The sequence below is a fragment of the Coenobita brevimanus genome, chromosome 69 (assembly GCF_032717465.1).
Source record: "Coenobita brevimanus isolate Jiangsu-jjx chromosome 69, ASM3271746v2, whole genome shotgun sequence".
In the NCBI taxonomy this organism is placed as follows: Eukaryota; Metazoa; Arthropoda; class Malacostraca; order Decapoda; family Coenobitidae; genus Coenobita; species Coenobita brevimanus.
Genome location: NC_137022.1, coordinates 4295055 through 4313685, shown reverse-complemented (window position 1 = coordinate 4313685; position 18631 = coordinate 4295055). Strand labels below are relative to the sequence as shown.

The 18631-nt window shown below is 41.9% G+C and overlaps 1 protein-coding gene across 1 annotated transcript; it reads left to right on the top strand.

Annotated features, from left to right (window-relative positions):
• The first annotated feature begins 4538 nt into the window (after positions 1-4538).
• Positions 4539-18511, top strand: LOC145406059 (cytochrome P450 3A41-like). The gene is made up of 2 exons (XM_080277245.1): positions 4539-4715; positions 17822-18511. Exons 1-2 carry the CDS (start codon positions 4539-4541, stop codon positions 18509-18511), a joined length of 867 nt encoding a protein of 288 aa, XP_080133371.1.
• Positions 18512-18631: the final 120 nt, after the last annotated feature.

Genomic DNA, 18631 nt, shown 5'->3' with positions numbered 1-18631 from the left:
TCCTGCACAAGGTCCAGGAGCTTTTGGTCCCAACAGCTTTCCTGGCTTTTTATATCTAAAGTATTCCAATTTATAATTGTATTGAAATCTCCAGTTAGTAAAATTCTTTCAAATTTCTCCTCCATTCTATGTAGTAATACTCTTAAACTTTGAATTGTTTTCTCTGCCAGGTCTTCATATTCCCTTTTTTCCCAAATGTTTCATCTGGATGGTATTAATTCGCGACAATGAGGGACTTTCAGGTGTCGTCTGCTACCTATCTGGTGAGCCCTATTTCGGTCCAGACCTAGAAAAGTGACATAACTATTGTGACTATTCTATACGTCTGGATAAACTTACAAGAGTTAGCAACACTATAGACCATTAAAGTCACTAAAATACTTTGATAAAAAATATCATGCCCATGAATGAATACCCTTGACTGGCTATTATGCACATGTGTACATTGGGCTTCCATCCGGTAGGCTAATCCCTTACACACAGTCATTTCGTTGTGTTACTGATGAGTTCAGTGCAATTGGCTTTCATATCTACATTCGTATGTATTTTTGAGTGAGAATAGTGCTTTCTTGAAGCTTGTCATTGCCCCAGTTTTCTTAAATTTAATATTTGCCAAATACCGCCACATATGACATAGGCGACCGTCCCTATGGCGGGATCAAACATAGCTCACTTTTCGGTAGCTCTCGGTGAAGGCGGATGTGTATACGGTTCATTTACTAGACCATTATGGCGATTAACCAAGGTTTTGAAGTCCAATATTTGCATAATTCGTATGATGTACCTTGATTTATACAATGAGGTTACAAAAAAGACAATTAAAAGTTAGCTTAGTGCTGCTACATGAGCGTGATTACTTCCTTCACTATGAGGACGTAAATCATTTTATTCTTTATTCCGACGAATTTGTTCAGCTCAGGAGAAACTGAACTGGATGATACAGCTTCAATGACCCCTTTCAGTATGAGTCTTCTAAATGGTAAAATCGTTTGGCAGCAAGAATAAAACTATATCATCGGACTTAGGCTTCTGACATCAATCTGTTAGATGCTCAGAGTCTTACCTGATCATCATTTGGTACATGTTTTATGGTTTATTCTACCATCCCTTCCAAAAATTGAAGGAACATACATGATTCTAAATGGCACTGGAGACTTGGTACGACTTCTGTCTGTATTACAAATGCCAACGGAAGGCAATTTTTTCCGGTCTGGATGTGTGTTTTCTTGGGAGTATGCACGTACAGGTTAACAGGTAGCAAAGAATAAGAAATGTAGAAACTGTAGCAACTGCAAAATAATTGTGTGGTCGCAATGGTAAGAGTTTATGAAAAAAGAAATGGATAAGAAAACACTTTTATCACAGAAAACAACATTCAACATTTATTAGGTAACAGCATGTAGTGCTGCTATCGAGTGTCTGTCCTTTCCTTTCCTCCTTCCTTCTTTCTTTCCCCCCTTTTCTGTCGTTCTTTACTTCATTCCTTCCTCGTCATTTTGACTACGGGTGACTACACTCCCTCTTCTATCTTTCCTTCATTCTTTCCTCTTCCTTCTGTCTATTAGTGTCTTTACACTGAGTGGAAAGCCAAATGGTTTCCTGTACACCTTAGGTAGCAGCACATTAAGAACCTGACCCATCGCCTACCACATTCTTCTTCTCTAACCATTTTAGCCTTCGTCTGTTTTTGTGAACACTCTCGGTGGCCTTTTCTCAAATCCGGGACTGTCCCTCTGGTGAGCATGCGCGAGTGTATTGGAGAAATGTTAAGAAGTAAAATTTACAAACTAATAAATTACAGGTAAGACAATGACTGTCATGTCGAAAATCGGTGTTAAGAATGAATAATGATCGGGACATCAGATAAGTATGGGATCAGCTACAATATCCAACAATCAAAATAGCACTTATGCAAAGAGAATTTGTGAAGTACTAACATTTAAGAAGCGAGTCTACCATCGTAGCTCATGACATAGCACAAATTAAAAATATCATTCATATTGGTTATGAGTTTTCTAAGTAGTATTTTACTATTTTCAATGACATATGCCATTACTATGTCTCACAGGCCGACAAGGGAGTAAAAATAATCCACAAATATTACATGCATGGTAACTAGGTAAGAGCTGCCGTAGGACCGTATTAGATAGCAGACGACATGCTGAAAGTTCCCCATTACTTTCCCTTAACATGTACTAATCTCTACTGCGATCAGTTCTACCTGTTGGGGTACATCTACTTCTATTTCATTGACTTGCAGATTTTTCTTTGTTAATATTATAATTCCTTTTTTTTTTTTTTTTTTAATCTCTTCTCCATATATTGTATTCCTCTAGGTTTAGTGTATCGTTTGATATCCTTGGTGTTAATTTTGTTTCAGTTAGGCAAACAATATGTGGTTTCTTTTCTTTGATATAATCATTCATCTCTAGTAATTTAGCTACCATTCCATTTACATTAGAGTACATCAACTTAATCATCTTGTTTACATACTTCTCATGACTTGGGTCTACTACCTTTTTGCTTTTCATTAACCTGCAATCCAATTACTTGGAAAAAAAAAAAAAAAAGGAGTTCTTCTCTTCCTCTGATCTTCCCTCATTCTTTGTTCTTGCCTCCTCCCTCTTCTCTTTTAGTAATCCCAGTTCCTCTTGAGTTAGGCATCTTTTAATCCATACATTCTTGAAGTCCTCTTTTTCCATAAGTTTGTTTGCATTTTTCAGTATTTTCTCCAGTGTTTACACTCTGGAAGGTTACTTTCAGTGACCTTGATTTATTTCTTTCATATTTCCCTAGCCTTTTGTGTTCCTCTACATCTTTAATATAGATTTCCTCTGACGCTTCCTTCAATCTGTTCATTACATTTGCCATCTCCTTTTTGTATCTTGAAATCTTGTTTTATATTTCTTCCTCCTCTATACCAAGTGATTACTACAGATTTGTTGATGTCTGCTGAATCTTTGACCAATTTTGGATTGTTTTGCATTATTTTCTTCACTTCCTTTTCAATGCTCTTTTCTTCAACTCTTGTTTCTAAGTCTTTCTTTATTTTCACCCTTTCAGCATATGTGGTTTCCACATCATTTTAGTAGCTTTGCATCGCTTCATATACCTGGGTAATCTTCTTCTCAGTATCACTGCCATGAACTATCAGGGTGCTTGCCTGCCTTATTGTCTCTGTATCATTTCTGAACTCTTCCTTAATACTCTTATGGTTGACAACTGTGCTTGCCATTTCACTAAACTTCCTTCTAAGTGTACCCACCATCTGCATGTGCAACTGCTTTTTAATTTCATCTATTTCACTCTGAAATGCCTTCTCTAATATGTACACTCGTTCTACCAGCTTATTATGCATCTCCATTTCCACCAGTTCCTGGTAGAAATCAACATTGTGCTTTCTACCTTTGTCCCTTTTCCTAACTTCATCCAAAGTTGATTTGCTAAAGATGGTGGTCATCTTCTGGATAATAAGAGAAAGCTTCTACTTAGAGTTTTGCATTCCTCTACATGCCAGACTAAACAGTCAACACTGAAACAGCTGATCTGCTTGTTCGGCACGGCTGCCTACTTCGTTGCATTGTGTTATATGGAAAAACACTTTTACCTAAACTTTCACTTTAACCCCTTATGGGCGGGCAGACTTATCAATTATACCACTGTGTGGGGCGGCATATTTTCGGAAAAATAAAGTATCAAGGAATAAGCCTAAACATGCATAAATCGATGAAAATGGATGAAAAACGAGGGAAGAGGTGTCACATGCGTGGTAATACGTCTCTGCTGGCTGTGGGAGGAGGAGGGGAGGAGTGAGGGAGGAGAGCAGGCAGGCAGCTTATTACCAGGCGCGCCTGGGGCGAGGCTAGCAAACGATTCACTCATTTGCTTTTTCTTCACCACTGAACACTATGTTTATCATTTATGCTTTCTTTACACTATTCATTGTCTTCAAAATCTTATGTGTTTTCTATTTTGCCTGATCACTTATCAGAATATAACTTACACACGTATATACTATTTTCCTTGAACAAATATAACACAACTTATATATATATATATATATATATATATATATATATATATATATATATATATATATATATATATATTCTATTTTACTTGTTTCAAGGCTTGGGAGAGTAGAGGGCAGGACAATAGGTGGCAAGGATGTCTCATGACCCAATTTCACCAATAAATTAGGACAAAAAATGGCTGGATGTTACGTAACGTCACCCACCTCCTCACGCACAGGACGTTACTTAACGTTGCCCGCCTGTTAGGGGTTAATATCAGAACACTATTTAGTTGGACCAAGTACTAAGCTTGACTCATATAAAGATACTTTTTGCGTATAACGATTTGAGGGCCGAGTGTGTGTGTGTGTGTGTGTGTGTGTGTGTGTGTGTGTGTGTGTGTGAAACTAGGAACAGACAGGACTTTGTAAATGCTGACACTCTGTTTTAAATGACCATCACATATTCAACAGCCATTTAATTCAATCATTCTTGTTCTTCTTCTTGCCAGGTAAAAGGATCAAGATGCTTGTGACGTGGGTAGTGTTAGTGCTGCTGGTGGTGACGGCATGGTTATACTCAAGACGGCGTCACAACTACTGGGCCAGCAGAGGCGTTCCATCCTCACTCGCTCTCCCTTTCATCGGCCACCTCCACCAGACCATGTCACCCTTTAAAAATCGCTGGCTGGCCCTCGACAAAGTGAGACATTAACTAGAAGCACTTGGTATCTGTTCTCAGATGGGGTTATTTTGGCTTAAACCTCTCATAAACCACTGATAAGTAACCCCAAACTGTCTAGCTGAGCAAACCCATCAACCACAGACAAGCAACCACCCTTACAGACCATCCTGTGTAGTGAACTGATCTTCCCCCGCAGTAGATCGCCTCTCACCACAGCAAGGCACGGGGAAGAGTGTGAAGGTTTGGTTCTCGGCCACATTTGCACTACTCCACCCAGTTAGTAGGGGCACCATAGTAGACTTCACATCGCTCTGTTATGTGGTTATATGGTTATCACACAACACTGTAAATTATTGTTTCCTAGGTTACAGGAAACGATTAGGCTTGTCATTCAGTGTAGAGCCACCTGGAGCAGAAGGAAGAGTAATAAAATGGGACAGAAGTGAAGAATAAGAGAGAGAAGCATACACAGAAAAGAGTGATAAAGTTGAAGGAAGAAGGAGCCAGCACCACATCAAGATGTGTAGACTGTAGCACCAGTCAAGCAGGGCAGTACTCCCAAGGTGCGTGGAAAACTGATGACAGGGAGAGATGGAGCTCCCATCTCATCAGCCCTCGGGACTAATTCCTGACCACCCCCTTTTCTGAACTTTTTCAGTGTTTCAGTAACACAGAGAGTAGGTCAGCATGCTCTCTAATACAAATTTCTCTAACTGTCTACAGCAAACTACATGCACAGTACACACTACACTTTCTTTTCAAAATTAAAAGAAAAATGGAGCATTTAGAACTCGCCTCAGAGTCCCCAGGAGGGGAGACCACAAATGCCCCCACCATCCGCCCTCTCCCGATGACGACTCTATGAGTTGCCTGGAACCACTGTCTGACTGACTTCTTCATTTCTGCAACATTCGCTGCCTTTCCTCTAACGTTCTGTTGAACATCACCTCTCCTCTTCTAAACCTCACCTTCTCTTTTTAGCCCCTTAACTGCAGGGATGTCAGAAGCCTGCCATGCCTGTCATTTCATTTCATTTCATTTTTAATGGCTCCAACATGCTTGCATGCGTCTGCCTTGGTCACCTAGTGGCGGCTTTCCATGCTGCACAATCCATTGCAGATATTAACACTTCTCACCTTCCTCACCCAATTATCATCCCCCATCCTCTCCACATGTCCAAACCATCTCAATCTACCTCTCCTCATCACAGCACCAATACACTCCAGTCCCATCCTACCTCTCAACTCTTCCATCGTAAACCCAGCCCCCCCAGACCTTGCACGCAGGGACGCACTACACATCCACCTAATCATTGTCATTTCTGTACATCTGAGCCGACGAATATCCTCCTCCTTCACTGCCCAGGTCTCACTACCATACAGCATTATACTCCTAACACATGCTACATACAAAGACCCCGTAGCACGTAGGGAGAGTCCTCTCAATGTCAGGAGAGGCAAGAGCTCCCTGAACTTTTTCCAACCACTTCTCATCCAGCCCCACCTCCAGCACACAACATGTCTCCCAAATAACAAAACTCTTCCACACACTCAAGAGATTCACCAGCAAGTTCAATCCTTTCACGTCTGACAATCTTCACCTGCTCTCCCCGACACGCTGTACACATAAAATCAGCATTATCTCGCAGTCTACCTCTGATACCACTACATCTCTTATGCACCCATTAATCACAGACACCGCACAAGCTGGAATTACTTCCCACGCCCTTGTGGCAAACTGCACATGGCCACTCTCCCTCGTCTTTGACAGTACCACCACCGACCCTAGATATCATCACTTTTGTTTTATCTGCATTTACCCTTAAGCCCTTGTGCCCCATACCATCTCTCCACTTCCTAAACCTTTCCTCCGCCTCCCTTTCACTCTCTGGAATCAACACCAAATCATCAGCATACAACAACTCCCACGGGAGTCCGTTTTTAAAATCACGTGAAAGGGCTTCAAGTACCATGATAAACAACATGGGACTCAAAACTGACCCCTGATGCACACCAACATTCATGGAAAACTCATCACTCAAATCTCCATTCACTCTTACCTGGGTGTGAGCACCCACACACATAGCCATAACCACCCTAACCAGCCACTCCTCCAAGCCAAGCTTTCTCATTGCCCACTTCACCATCTCTCTAGGGACTCTGTCAAAGGCCTTTTCCAAATCAACGAAAACAAAATAAAGATCCCTTCTCCTACCAATATATTTTTCCTGAAGCTGTCGAACAATGAATATGGCATCAGTGGTCCTCCTACCTGGCATAAACCCAAACTACATCTCATCAATATTCACTCTTTCTCTAATCATACCTTCTAAAACTCTCTCTATTACCTTCATTATCTGATCTAAAAGCTTTATACCTCTATAATTTCCTCTTTCCAGGGCACCACCCTTCCCTTTACGCACATTTACAATTACACTCTTCAGCCAATCATCTGGGACAACACACTCATAAATAATCCTATTTATCAGGTCAGTGACTAACCTCACCCCTATATCGCCGGAGGCCTTCAACATTTCGGTAGTCAACCCAGACACACCTGCTGCCTTCCCCACCTTCATCGTGTCTATTGCCTCACTCACAGTAGCAGCATCAATCAAAGGCCAAGGGCCAGACAAACTCCTCATTCGACAACCGGTTATAATGCTTTCTCCATGCATCTTTAATATCCTCACTGTTCACCACTACCCTTCCTTCATCATTCTTCACACACTACTCACCTATGATATCCCGACCATCCCTCTTCACCTGACCTGCCACCCTAAATATCATATTTTTCCTTTCCCCATGATTTAGGTTATCAAGTTAAAGTCTCTGTGACTCAGACTTTGCCCTGTATACCACTCTTCTAGCCCTGTGCTTGGCAGCCAAATATTCCTCTTTGCTACCACCCCTCTTCTATTCCCGGAAAAGCCTTCTTTTCATCTTAACTGAAGCTTCTACACCCTCCAGCGGGGATAATCGCGCTCCAACTGACTTTTTAAAAATATTTGCCAAAAACTATATATGCATATGGCACATAAATTCAGCTTTCTCCTGGGATGTTTGTTGAGCCTTCGTCTACCACCGTAGGACTTGTGGAGACTTCTGAAGTTGGATCCACTTTATACTTCCCGATATGGTTACCACTGCCTGATGTTATCACAACAAACACTATTCTATGAATTTCAAGTAGTTTGGAATCCATACTCCAAAAAAAAAAAAAAAAAAATCTGTGAAAGCAATGTAAATTACGAGCGTGTACGAGCTTTCCACGTGCTCGTTCCCTGCTGGTATTCTGAGGTGGAACTGTCATTTATTATTTATAAACACACTCACACTTTATATTCCTAGTACTTTATTACACTTATTTATATATACATTACTTATCCATAAGTTTCCATCGCTACTAGTAGTTTATTTTCACTCCAGGCATTCACTTTCTCATACAGTAAACTAGTATAGAGAGCAAAGCTTTCACTTTCACTGTCATTACTGCAAGTATTTATACTCATATTCTTATATTAGTAATTATTTACATTTCTTTTTACATTTTTTATTTTATTTACATTATTTACATTTATATTTTATTTACACTATGTTCTGCACTGTCACTTGCAGTAACTAAGGGTTCCTTTTCCTTGGAGCCAGGACGAACTTGGGACACTGAAGCACTCGTACTGGGAGTTTTTGTCACGATTTCCTCCACTGGCTCATCACACGATTCACCAGAAAGACCGTAGTCACTGTCCATCATTATCATGAATTAATTAGCCAGTTCACGTTTCACAGCAGAATCACTTAGTCCTTTACCCCTTCCCACACGAGGTTTAGTAGGGGTAGAGGTCACAGGGCCCTTTGCAGTGGGCTCAGAAGTGGCGGAAATGGAGGGGCGCAAATCCGATATGGTTTCACCTCGAAAGACGACAGTAAACTGAATGATGTGGCATATTATGGGCACGGAAAGGTTGACAATGTCAGCGTGGTGACAGCTGCTAATTTATATGCTGTGAAATGATTGCCAGGAAATCTAGACAATACATAATAACTTAGTCCCAGGTGAATGGAAATATCACTTAGGCTTCTCCCTTCCTTTCTTATATATATTTTTATTACGAGAATAGGTCTATCTGTCTATCTATCTATAGCCCGACGCCCTAATAATGCAAAGGGTGGCTGCAGACAGAACGCCTCCAAGTCGCTCTGTCACCTACCTTTTGGCTACCCACCCCCCAACTCACTCCCCCCTCCCTCATATACCTCTCAACTTCATCCCTCCATCTCATCCTCAGTCTTCCCCTCCCTCTCCCTCCCTCCACGTCACCTACATACACCCTCTTAGTCAGTCTTTCGTTCTCCATGCTCTCCACATGTCCAAACCACCTCAGTGTATTTCTCCTAATCTTCTCAACCACATCCACATCCATCCCACAACGTTCTTTCACTTCTTCATTCGTCAATCTGTCCCTCCATGTCACTCCACATGCTCCTCTCAGGTAACTCATTTCCACTGCTCTCACTCTTGACTTGTTCCCCTCTTGCAAGGTCCATGCCTCGCTTCCATACATCAGGGTAGGGATCACAATATTGTCATGCAGTAACTTCTTAACTTCCATACTCACCTCCCGATTTCTCATCATTGCTTTCAGTGAACCAACAACCTTCCTCCTCTGCTGTACCCTTTCACGCACTTCATCCCCCAAAGTTCCATCCTTACTCATCACACTACCCAAGTACTTGGATGCACTCACATTCTCCATATCCTTGCCATCCAACCTCACCGTGCATTCTATGACTTCATTCCTCTCAAACTCTTGTTTACATTAATTTTCAGATTCCTCTTCCTACACACTGTCCCAAAATCATTCACCAACCCTTGCAACTCCCATTCTTCATTCAACAACACTGTATCATCAGCAAACAACAACACCGGAATCTTCCAAATCTCATCTTCATTCATTAGAGCCACCCCCACATCCAGTGCCCTACCTTGCACCTCCTTTACAACCCCATCCATGTATATATTAAACAGCCATGGAAACATCACACAACCCTGTTTCAGTCCGACATTGAGATCAAAGAACTCACTCAGCTCACCATCCACTCGCACCGTAGCCCTAGGTCCTTCGTACATACTTTTCACAGCACACAACAATTTCCCCTCCACTCCATATATTCTCAGTACCTTCCACATACCTTGTCTATCTATTCTGTCATAAGCTCTCTCCAAGTCCATGAAGGCAGCATACACTTTCTTTCCCTTCTCTAGATACTTCTCCACTAAACATCTTAGAACAAATATCTGATCTGCACACGCTATTCCCTTCCCAAATCGCCTTTGTTCTTCTCCCTATCAATGAGTATTCTACCATATAGTTTTCCAGTCACACTAAGAAGGCAAATACCCCTATGGTTACCACATACTTCTCTCTCCCCTTTTCCTTTGTGTAAAGGTACAATTATACCTGATTTCCAGTCCTCTGGAACCCTTCCCTCTTCCCAAGCCAATCTACACAACTTCCTTATCCATTCCACTTCAATCTCACCTCCATCCCTCAGCATTTCACTGCACACTCCATCAATTCCTGGTGCCTTTCCCATCTTGATCTTCTTCATTGCTTCCACTATTTCCACCCTACTGATCTCTTCCTCCCTCCTTCTCCCAGTCATTCCCCAACCACTTATACTAGCACTGCTCTCACTTTCTACATTCAGCAAATCCTCAAAGTGCTCCTTCCATCTCCTCAATTTCTCTCTCTTCTCCACCAACAATCTATTATTCCTATCTTTCACTCCCCTACTATTACCCCTTTCACACTGCCTTACATTCTTTACCTCCTTCCAAAACAATTTCTTACTCTCCCTCCATTTCACACTCAGATTCCTCCCAAACTCTTCATCCACTTTCTTCTTACTCTCCTTCACCAATCTCTTCAACTCCCTTCTCCTGCACACATATACCTCTTTCTTCTCTCTCTCATCTTCTCCCCTACCTCTACTCGCTAGCCATTCACTATATGCCTTCTTCATATGTTCCACAGCTTGTTTCACCTCATCATTCCACCATGCTGTCCCTTGCACATCCCTATATCTCCTCTTCACTCCACAAACCACCTCACACGTTGCACCTATCTCTTCCATGAATATCTTACTTATGTCTTCCATCCCTTCCATCTGCTTTAACTCATACCTTCCTAATCTTTCTTCCACTATGCCCTTATACTCTGCCATTTTCTCACTGTCTTGCAATTTCTCCACTCTTGCCACAGGAGCTGTTTCCTCCTGTCTTCCCCTTCGTCTCTTCAACCATTTTCTTTGCAGCCTTACCTTGGCCATCACTATGTGATGGTCCGAGATTCCATTCCCTCACCCTCTCCACACTCTTGCATCCACCACTTGTCTTCTCATTCACTCATCCACACACACATAGTCTATCATTGCCTTTTGTTCAACAAGTTCACCATCCATCCTCCTCATCTCTCTCCATGTATACCTGTGGATCATTTTATGCCGAAAACACGTGTTAGATATGGCATATTTCAAGGGGAAATAAACAGGGAAAATTGGCGAATGAGTGGACATGGAGTGTTGCCAGGTGATAATTAGCCCATTCCAGGTGTATGGCAGTATCAATTATCTTTTCTCTTTTTCTGTTCTTTTATATACTGTATATATTATGCTGTATAAGAATAGGGCATAGCGCACATTTCAATGGATGAAATGAGTGGAAAAATCCGGGCAGGATTTGCATAGTGTGGCACGACTGGGGCAGGTGGAAGGAGAGGGTAATGGAGGGGAGGTAAGGAGGGGAGTCAAGGACAGGGGAAAAATGGCTAAATTGTCAACAATGGATGGGAGTACAGATGACATTAGCAGTACTGACTATAGCTGAACACTGGCAGTACTGGCAGATGATACAAGCCACCACTTGAAAGCCCAGGCAAATTCAAAATAACACAGAATCACAAAAGTCATGCCCTGCAGTATGATCTCTTACACCCAAGCGTCACGAAAGTGACGCCCCAAGGTTAAGGGGTTAACCGAGACTCAGCTGTCTGACGCAACTGACAGCAAACCCTTTTCTGTATCCTCCCACTTTCTCTATACTCATTTCAAAACCAAAGGTGGCTGATGTGCATATGTACGCAATGACTTATCTTGCTCTCGTGTTCTTGAACTTGATTCTTCTGAATTCTCTACATTCTGGCTTCGGCTTTCCTGTCATTCTCTAACTAAATATATCTGTGCTGTTTACTTATCCCCTAATTCTACTGACTATCAAAAATTCTTCGAGTATCTTACTTCTACAATGGAACACATTCTATCTATTTCTCTTTTCCCTGAAATCTCCATTCTAGGAGATTTCAATGTTCACCACCATCTCTGGCTGTCCTCTCCTTTCACTGATCCACCTGGTGAACAAGCCTACATCTTTTCTATCCTTAATGACCTAGAGTAGCTTGTACAGCACCCTACCCATATCCCTGATCCCTTGGAGAAAGCTCCAACATACTTGACCTCTTCCTTACAATTAACCCTTCTGTTTACACTTTAAATCTTTTCTCTCTGTTGGGCTCCTCCAACCACAACCTTATTACCTTAACCTGTCCTATCCTTCTGGTACAGCCTGTGGACCCTCCACAGAACTGGTGACTGTGGCACTTTGGAGCTGCAGATCAGGAGGCCCTCAGGCAGTACTTCTTTGATTTTCCCTGGAATGATTATTGCTTCCATGGCCGGGAGCCATCTGAGTGTACCTTGAGCTTTACGGAGGTTATTCTCTCAGGCATGGAAGCATACATTCCATTCTCATATCCTTTGACTAATGCAAGAAAGCCTTGGTTTAATCGACCTTGTTATAATGCTGTCTGCAACAAGGAGAGGGCCTATAAAAGATACCAGTGCCAATCCACTCCTGAATCACATCTTTTTTATGTTTCTGCCCGGAATCATGCTAATTCTGTTCTTCGCTCTACTCAAAATAATTTAATCCGCACTAAATGCTCTCAACTCTCCAACTCGAAATCTTCTCGTTTCTTCTGGCACCCTCCAAAAACGTTTCTAACATCATTACCTCATCATCCTTCTCTCCTCTTTTCTACTCTGATGGCTCTCTAGCTATTTCTTCTGCTGATAAAGCGGATCTCTTTGTTCAGACTTGCTCCTTCAATTCCACCTTAGATGATTCTGGTGCTGTTCCTCCATCACTTCCCCCTCTCTGACGTCCTCATGGCTGACATTAAAATTTCTTCAGTTGATGTATTTTCTGCCATCACTGGCCTCAGTACTAACAAGGCATATGGGCCTGATGGAGTCCCTCCTCTTGTGCTTACACCCTACTTAGGTAAATTGTTTTGCCTTTGTCTTTCAATTTGTACCTTTCCTTCTTGTTGGAAGTTTGCTCTCATTCAGCCAGTCCAAAGAAGGGTGACCATTCCCAACCCTCTGACTGTCATCCAATTGCTTTAACATCCTGTGTCTCAAAAGTTTTTGAGTCTATTCTTAACAGAATAATTTTAAAACATCTTTCATATCACATCCTTCTTTTTGATCGTCAGTATGGGTTCTGTCAGGGACTCCACTGGCAATCTTCTCATCTACCTTTCATACTCCTGGTCATCCTCCTTTCGGGACTTTGACGGAAGCTTTGCCATTGCACTTGACATCTCTAAGGCTTTCAATCGAGTGTGGCACAAATCTTTAATTTCCAAACTGCCCTCTTACAATTTCTATCCTTCTATCTGTGCCTACATCTACAGCTTCCTTTCTGGTCGTTCTACAGCCGCTGTTGTAGACGGTCATCATTCTTCTCCTAGATCTATTAACAGTGGTGTTCTTCAGGTATCTGTCCTATCACCAACTCTCTTCCTTTTATTCATCAATGATCTTCTAAGCTGTACATCTAACGCTATCCACTCGTATGCTGATGATTCCACCCTTCACCTTTCCATTTGGTTCCCGCAACATCCATCCCAGCAGTTACTTCAACAAACAAGGGATAAGGTTATGGCACTCCTAATGTCTGACCTGGCTCGTATCTCTGACTGGGATAAAAATAATCTTGTTGTTTTTAATGCACCTAAGACTCAGGTTTTACACCTATCAACCCAACAGAATCTTCCACAGGAGTACCCACTAAACTTTGATAATATCCAGCTTAATCCAACATCATCCTTGAACATGCTTGGGGTTTCATTCACTCGGGATTTATCTTGAAAAGATCATACTACATCTCTGGTATAATCTGCTTCCAAGAGATTAGGTGTGCTAAGCCAACTCCGTACCTTGTTTACCCCTGCACAGTTGTTGACTTTATACACGGGATTTATTTGTCCCTGTATGGAGTACAACTCTCATGTGTGGGAAGGCTCCCCACATACAGCTCTTCTTAACAGGGTGGAGTCCAAGGCATATCGTCTCATTAACTCTTCTCCTTTTACTGGCTCTCTTCAACCTCTGTCTCTTCGCTGCACTGTTGCCTCTTTATCCCTTTTCTATCACTACTTCCATGGTCATTGCTTCTCTGATCTGTCTGCTTGCATCCCTCCTCCCGTCTAGCAATAAAATCTGATCTCTCTTTTGTCCAACTCTCTAATGCAAGAGTTAACCTTTACTCCCAATCCTTCATTTGTGCAACAGGTCAACTCTGGAACTGTCTCCCTCTGTCTGTATTTCCTACTTCATACGATCTTCAGTCTTTCAAACGCAGTGTGTCCAGGCATCTTGAAATGAACAGATCTTAAATTTGGCTCTCTTTTGTATTGTTTTTGTTTTTTTTAGAAGGAACTGTTTTGTGGGCTTGTAGCCTTTGGTTCCTTCTTCCTCGCATAAAAAAAAATAAAGTGCGTGTATGATTGCTGCCACCATGTATCAACAACCTCTCTGTCTTTAATAGCATATACTGCCACACAATGCTTGAGTGTCCCCATGTTAACCCGCCACGTCCCGGCAGATTTTTTACCACTGACCCCTCCCAGTCCTGGCAGATTTTTAAAAAGTTTTCCTTCTGCTAAAACCTCCGCTTTTTATGAGAAACGTCGAAAATTCAGAGAGAAAGTGATCACTTGAGGTCTTGAGGTTAGAAATACCATATACAGGTATCAGTACCCCCACCTTGGTACCGTGTTCCCTCAGGCCAGGCTCCAGAAAAGACGTTTTCTTGGGAGGGGCAACTATTCCAAACCACTCATTATACATAAATACTTATTTTTCGGTAGTTTTCACACAATAAAATAGGCGAGATAAGTGTTGTTCACTCACCAAAAACATCAACATGGGCACCTTCCTTTACGACGTTCCGCCTCATCACTTCTGCTTGTTTCTTCCTCTGGCTTCTTTCTTCCTTTGTCCTCCACCTCAGAAATCACTTTTGCCTTGAATTTCGTCACTGGAGAGACCGAGGTGCGACATGTCTATACTTGCCAGGTCACTGCTAACAGGTGAGTTGCCGAGAAAATGGCATGCGAGGGGAAAGGGAGGGTCAGGTAGGGCCAGTCATTATCCTGACCTGCCGTTGGGGAGAGGATGGTCTCCCATATATGCCTACCAAAAATCACCCGTGAAACTTGAAAAATGTGCAAATGACGGACCTCGCAATTGCAAAAATGTATGGATACGTTGTCGGGTGTCACCGTGACAAAACATGGCAAAGTATCCATACGTTGTCGGGATGCCACGGGTTAAAACACAGAGGCAAAGACATGGCAGTATAATAGGTTCACAAATTAAATCCACTGAAATGTGTGTGTGTGTGTGTGTGTGTAGATAATCATAGCAAGGAGTTGGGACTGTAGTTGTAGAATGGCAAGGCACCTCTGTCACCAGTAATGTGGGCTGCTACCAATATAGTCTTTTGGCATTGGATAACTCATTGTGGGTTTTATCTTGGGGTAGGTGTTTCTCTGTCTTCCTTGCCCCTCCATCTATCTTGCATCGTAAGTGAAGGTGAGGTACAGACACTCTGGGGTTAAGAGGTTTTTATTGTGAAGCAGGTATGTGATGGAAAGAGTGACGTGATCCATGTATTGTCAGTGTGACGGTGAATCTCCTACTGTACCCTACCTCCTAAGCTTCCTTCTCTGGTCACTCCAATCCCCTTCTGCCTTCTCTGGTTCTCTCTGGCTCTCTGACTTTCACCTCAGATTTCCCGGGATATATGACTGGCTGGTTTCCGGCTGGGTGATATGTGTGTGTGTATGTGTGTAAAGTCTGGTACATTTCCATCACGTAAACTAACTGGTTTTCATTAGTTACCCCATGTCTTTAATACATCATAAAATTCTTGACTATCTGGTATGTGTTTGTCGTATATTATGTGCTTGCATTCTGGGCTAGGGGATGTGTATGTCTCTTCTTGAACACCAGACATTACATAGTGTACTAGTGTTACATGTTGTGCTATGACATAAATGCCTGTAACTATTATATGCCTGTAACTATTATATATTGTGTTATGGCATATTAAAGCCTATATTCCTTTTTCTTTCTTTTCTCCCTCTTTGTTTTTTTCTAGCTTTAATTTTCAGAAACTCATCCGGTTTTTGTCAATACAGGATTCAAGAGGGGTAAGAATGAGGACTGAATCCATTACTTAGTGTTTGGTTGAGCTGACCTGTTCCTGTGCCAACAACGTATTGGTTTTTCGCAGATCTACCTGAATCACCAAACTTCTTAAATTTACCAGCTGACTACCTCTTCATAGTTGAGAAAAGTGTGAAAGACAGGGTTTATAAAATGTACATATGGCAGAGCTGGGCATCGCAATCTAAAATTCAACTGCTCAATTGTAATTCCGCAACCTCTGACCCTTACCTTTTGCTACCGCAATTCCGCAATAAACTTGGAATGTGCATTTCTGCTACCTCAATACCGCAACCGCAATCCAGTTTCACAATTTTCAATACAAAGTACACAAACAGGGGGAAAATCGATTACTGAATTATTGTATTTATAATCTACTTATGACATTTATATATTGTAATATTGCCGCAAATACTTTGATGTATTTACTGAAAACTTACCCATTACAATTATCTTCTTCAGAACCGAAATTTTGTAAGATACTGACGTATACTCAGGTGAATATCCTTCACTATTTATTTTGTATCAGAGTTAGGGCATACCATGAAAATCTCACAGTACTACTAATAAAATAATATAATCATATCCTTTATTACAAAAGTAATGTTATAATGAAAAGAAATAGCCTTTGTGCCACTCGGAAAAATCATCTGACCAGCAGCAGAATGCAATCCATAGAACTTAAATAGATAATTCATAGAAATGTACTCACTCTGGCTGATAATAACTCAGTAAGACCATTAAAAAAAAAAAAGTATTTTTAGTGATCATTACATTAGCCCTAAAGATCGTCATCTGCCAAACTGTGGAACCTTTGTGTATGGTTAGCTATGCATGCCACAAAATTTACAGCCACACTGGCTTATGGTATATCGTACCTAATCGTATCAAATATTTTTTCCAGGTATTGCCCATCCCTACTGGTAACTGATGCAGTGACACCTAGCCCGCCACAGCTGCTGGCCGGGATTCCTGTTCAAGCTTGATATTAATGAGTCATGCTGTAGCTTGTACTAACCGACATCGACCGCCATGTGGGGGATTGTGCACTGGATTGTGATAGCAAAAGTACTTCCATAATGCAATACCGCAAGTTTCGGACGAGTTTGCCCTAGTCACAGTTCCACAACTGAAATTATGCGGTCCACTATTGCGGAAATCGCGGATTGCAGAAGTGATTGCAGAGGTGCCCAGCTCTGATTTATGGTTACCTCATTCCTTAATATCTCTTCTGTATCCTGCCTGCTTTCAGTGACAGCACCTCAGTTCTGTCATGTCCTCTGTTCTATCGTCCTATTACAAAATGCATGTTTTATGGTGCCTATGATATGTATTTAAAAGTGATAAGTTACATGGGTTTGTCTTAGCCAAAAAAAAGACAAAAAGTTACTAATCACAGTTGCTTATGTCCATAGAGACTGATCAAGATTTTTTTTCTGATACCAGGGAAGCTACCGGTATATGGTATTTTATATAAATACTTTTGTGAGCTTAAGTAACCGTCATACTTTACAGGGGCTGAAACTATTTTATTTTTCTTCGTTTCAGATGTACCACACCTACAAGAACAGTCCCTGCTTTGGCCTGTATGATGGCTTTAGTCCCGTGCTGATGGTGTGTGATCCGGACATACTCAAGAACGTTTTTTTAAAGGACTTTGCTCATTTCACGAGCAAGGGGCCCCTTCGTGCGAACCAACCCGACAGCTACATGAGTGACATGCTGGGAAGTAAGATGGGTCAGGAGTGGAAAGACTTGCGTGCTGTCCTGTCCCCAACATTCTCCACCAGTAAGATTCGAAGGATGTTCCCACCTGTGTTTGATATTGCTGACACATTTGTATCATCCTGCCTTAATGATGCAAAAAAGAATCCCTCTGTTAACGTGAAGGACAAAGCTGGACGGTTCAGCATGGACACTATCGCATCTTGTGCTTTTGGCATCGAGTGTAACTCTCTCACACACGAAAACCCTCTTTTCGTCCAAAAAGCAGACTCTTTTTTTGCTGCATCGTCACTATTGGTATGGAGGCTTCTTCTGATGAGGAACTGGCCACGACTGTTCAACGCTTTGGGCATGAAGGAGGACCCAAAGGAGGTGGAGTTCTTCCGAAGTGTAGCAGAGATCATCAGGGCCCGCCAAACCGGCGAAAAGAGGGGGGACTTTCTTGACCTTTTACTGGAGGCACGGGTTGAAGACTCTGACACCACCACTGCCTCCGTTAAGCATGGTGATTGACCTTTGCCTTTTATTAATACACTATCTCTTCATAGGTCTTTTTGCCATACCATATCTGTAAAAGTTTCATCTGCAGTGCAAGTGATGTAATCGGGAGTACACTAGGACCATGAAAGTGAT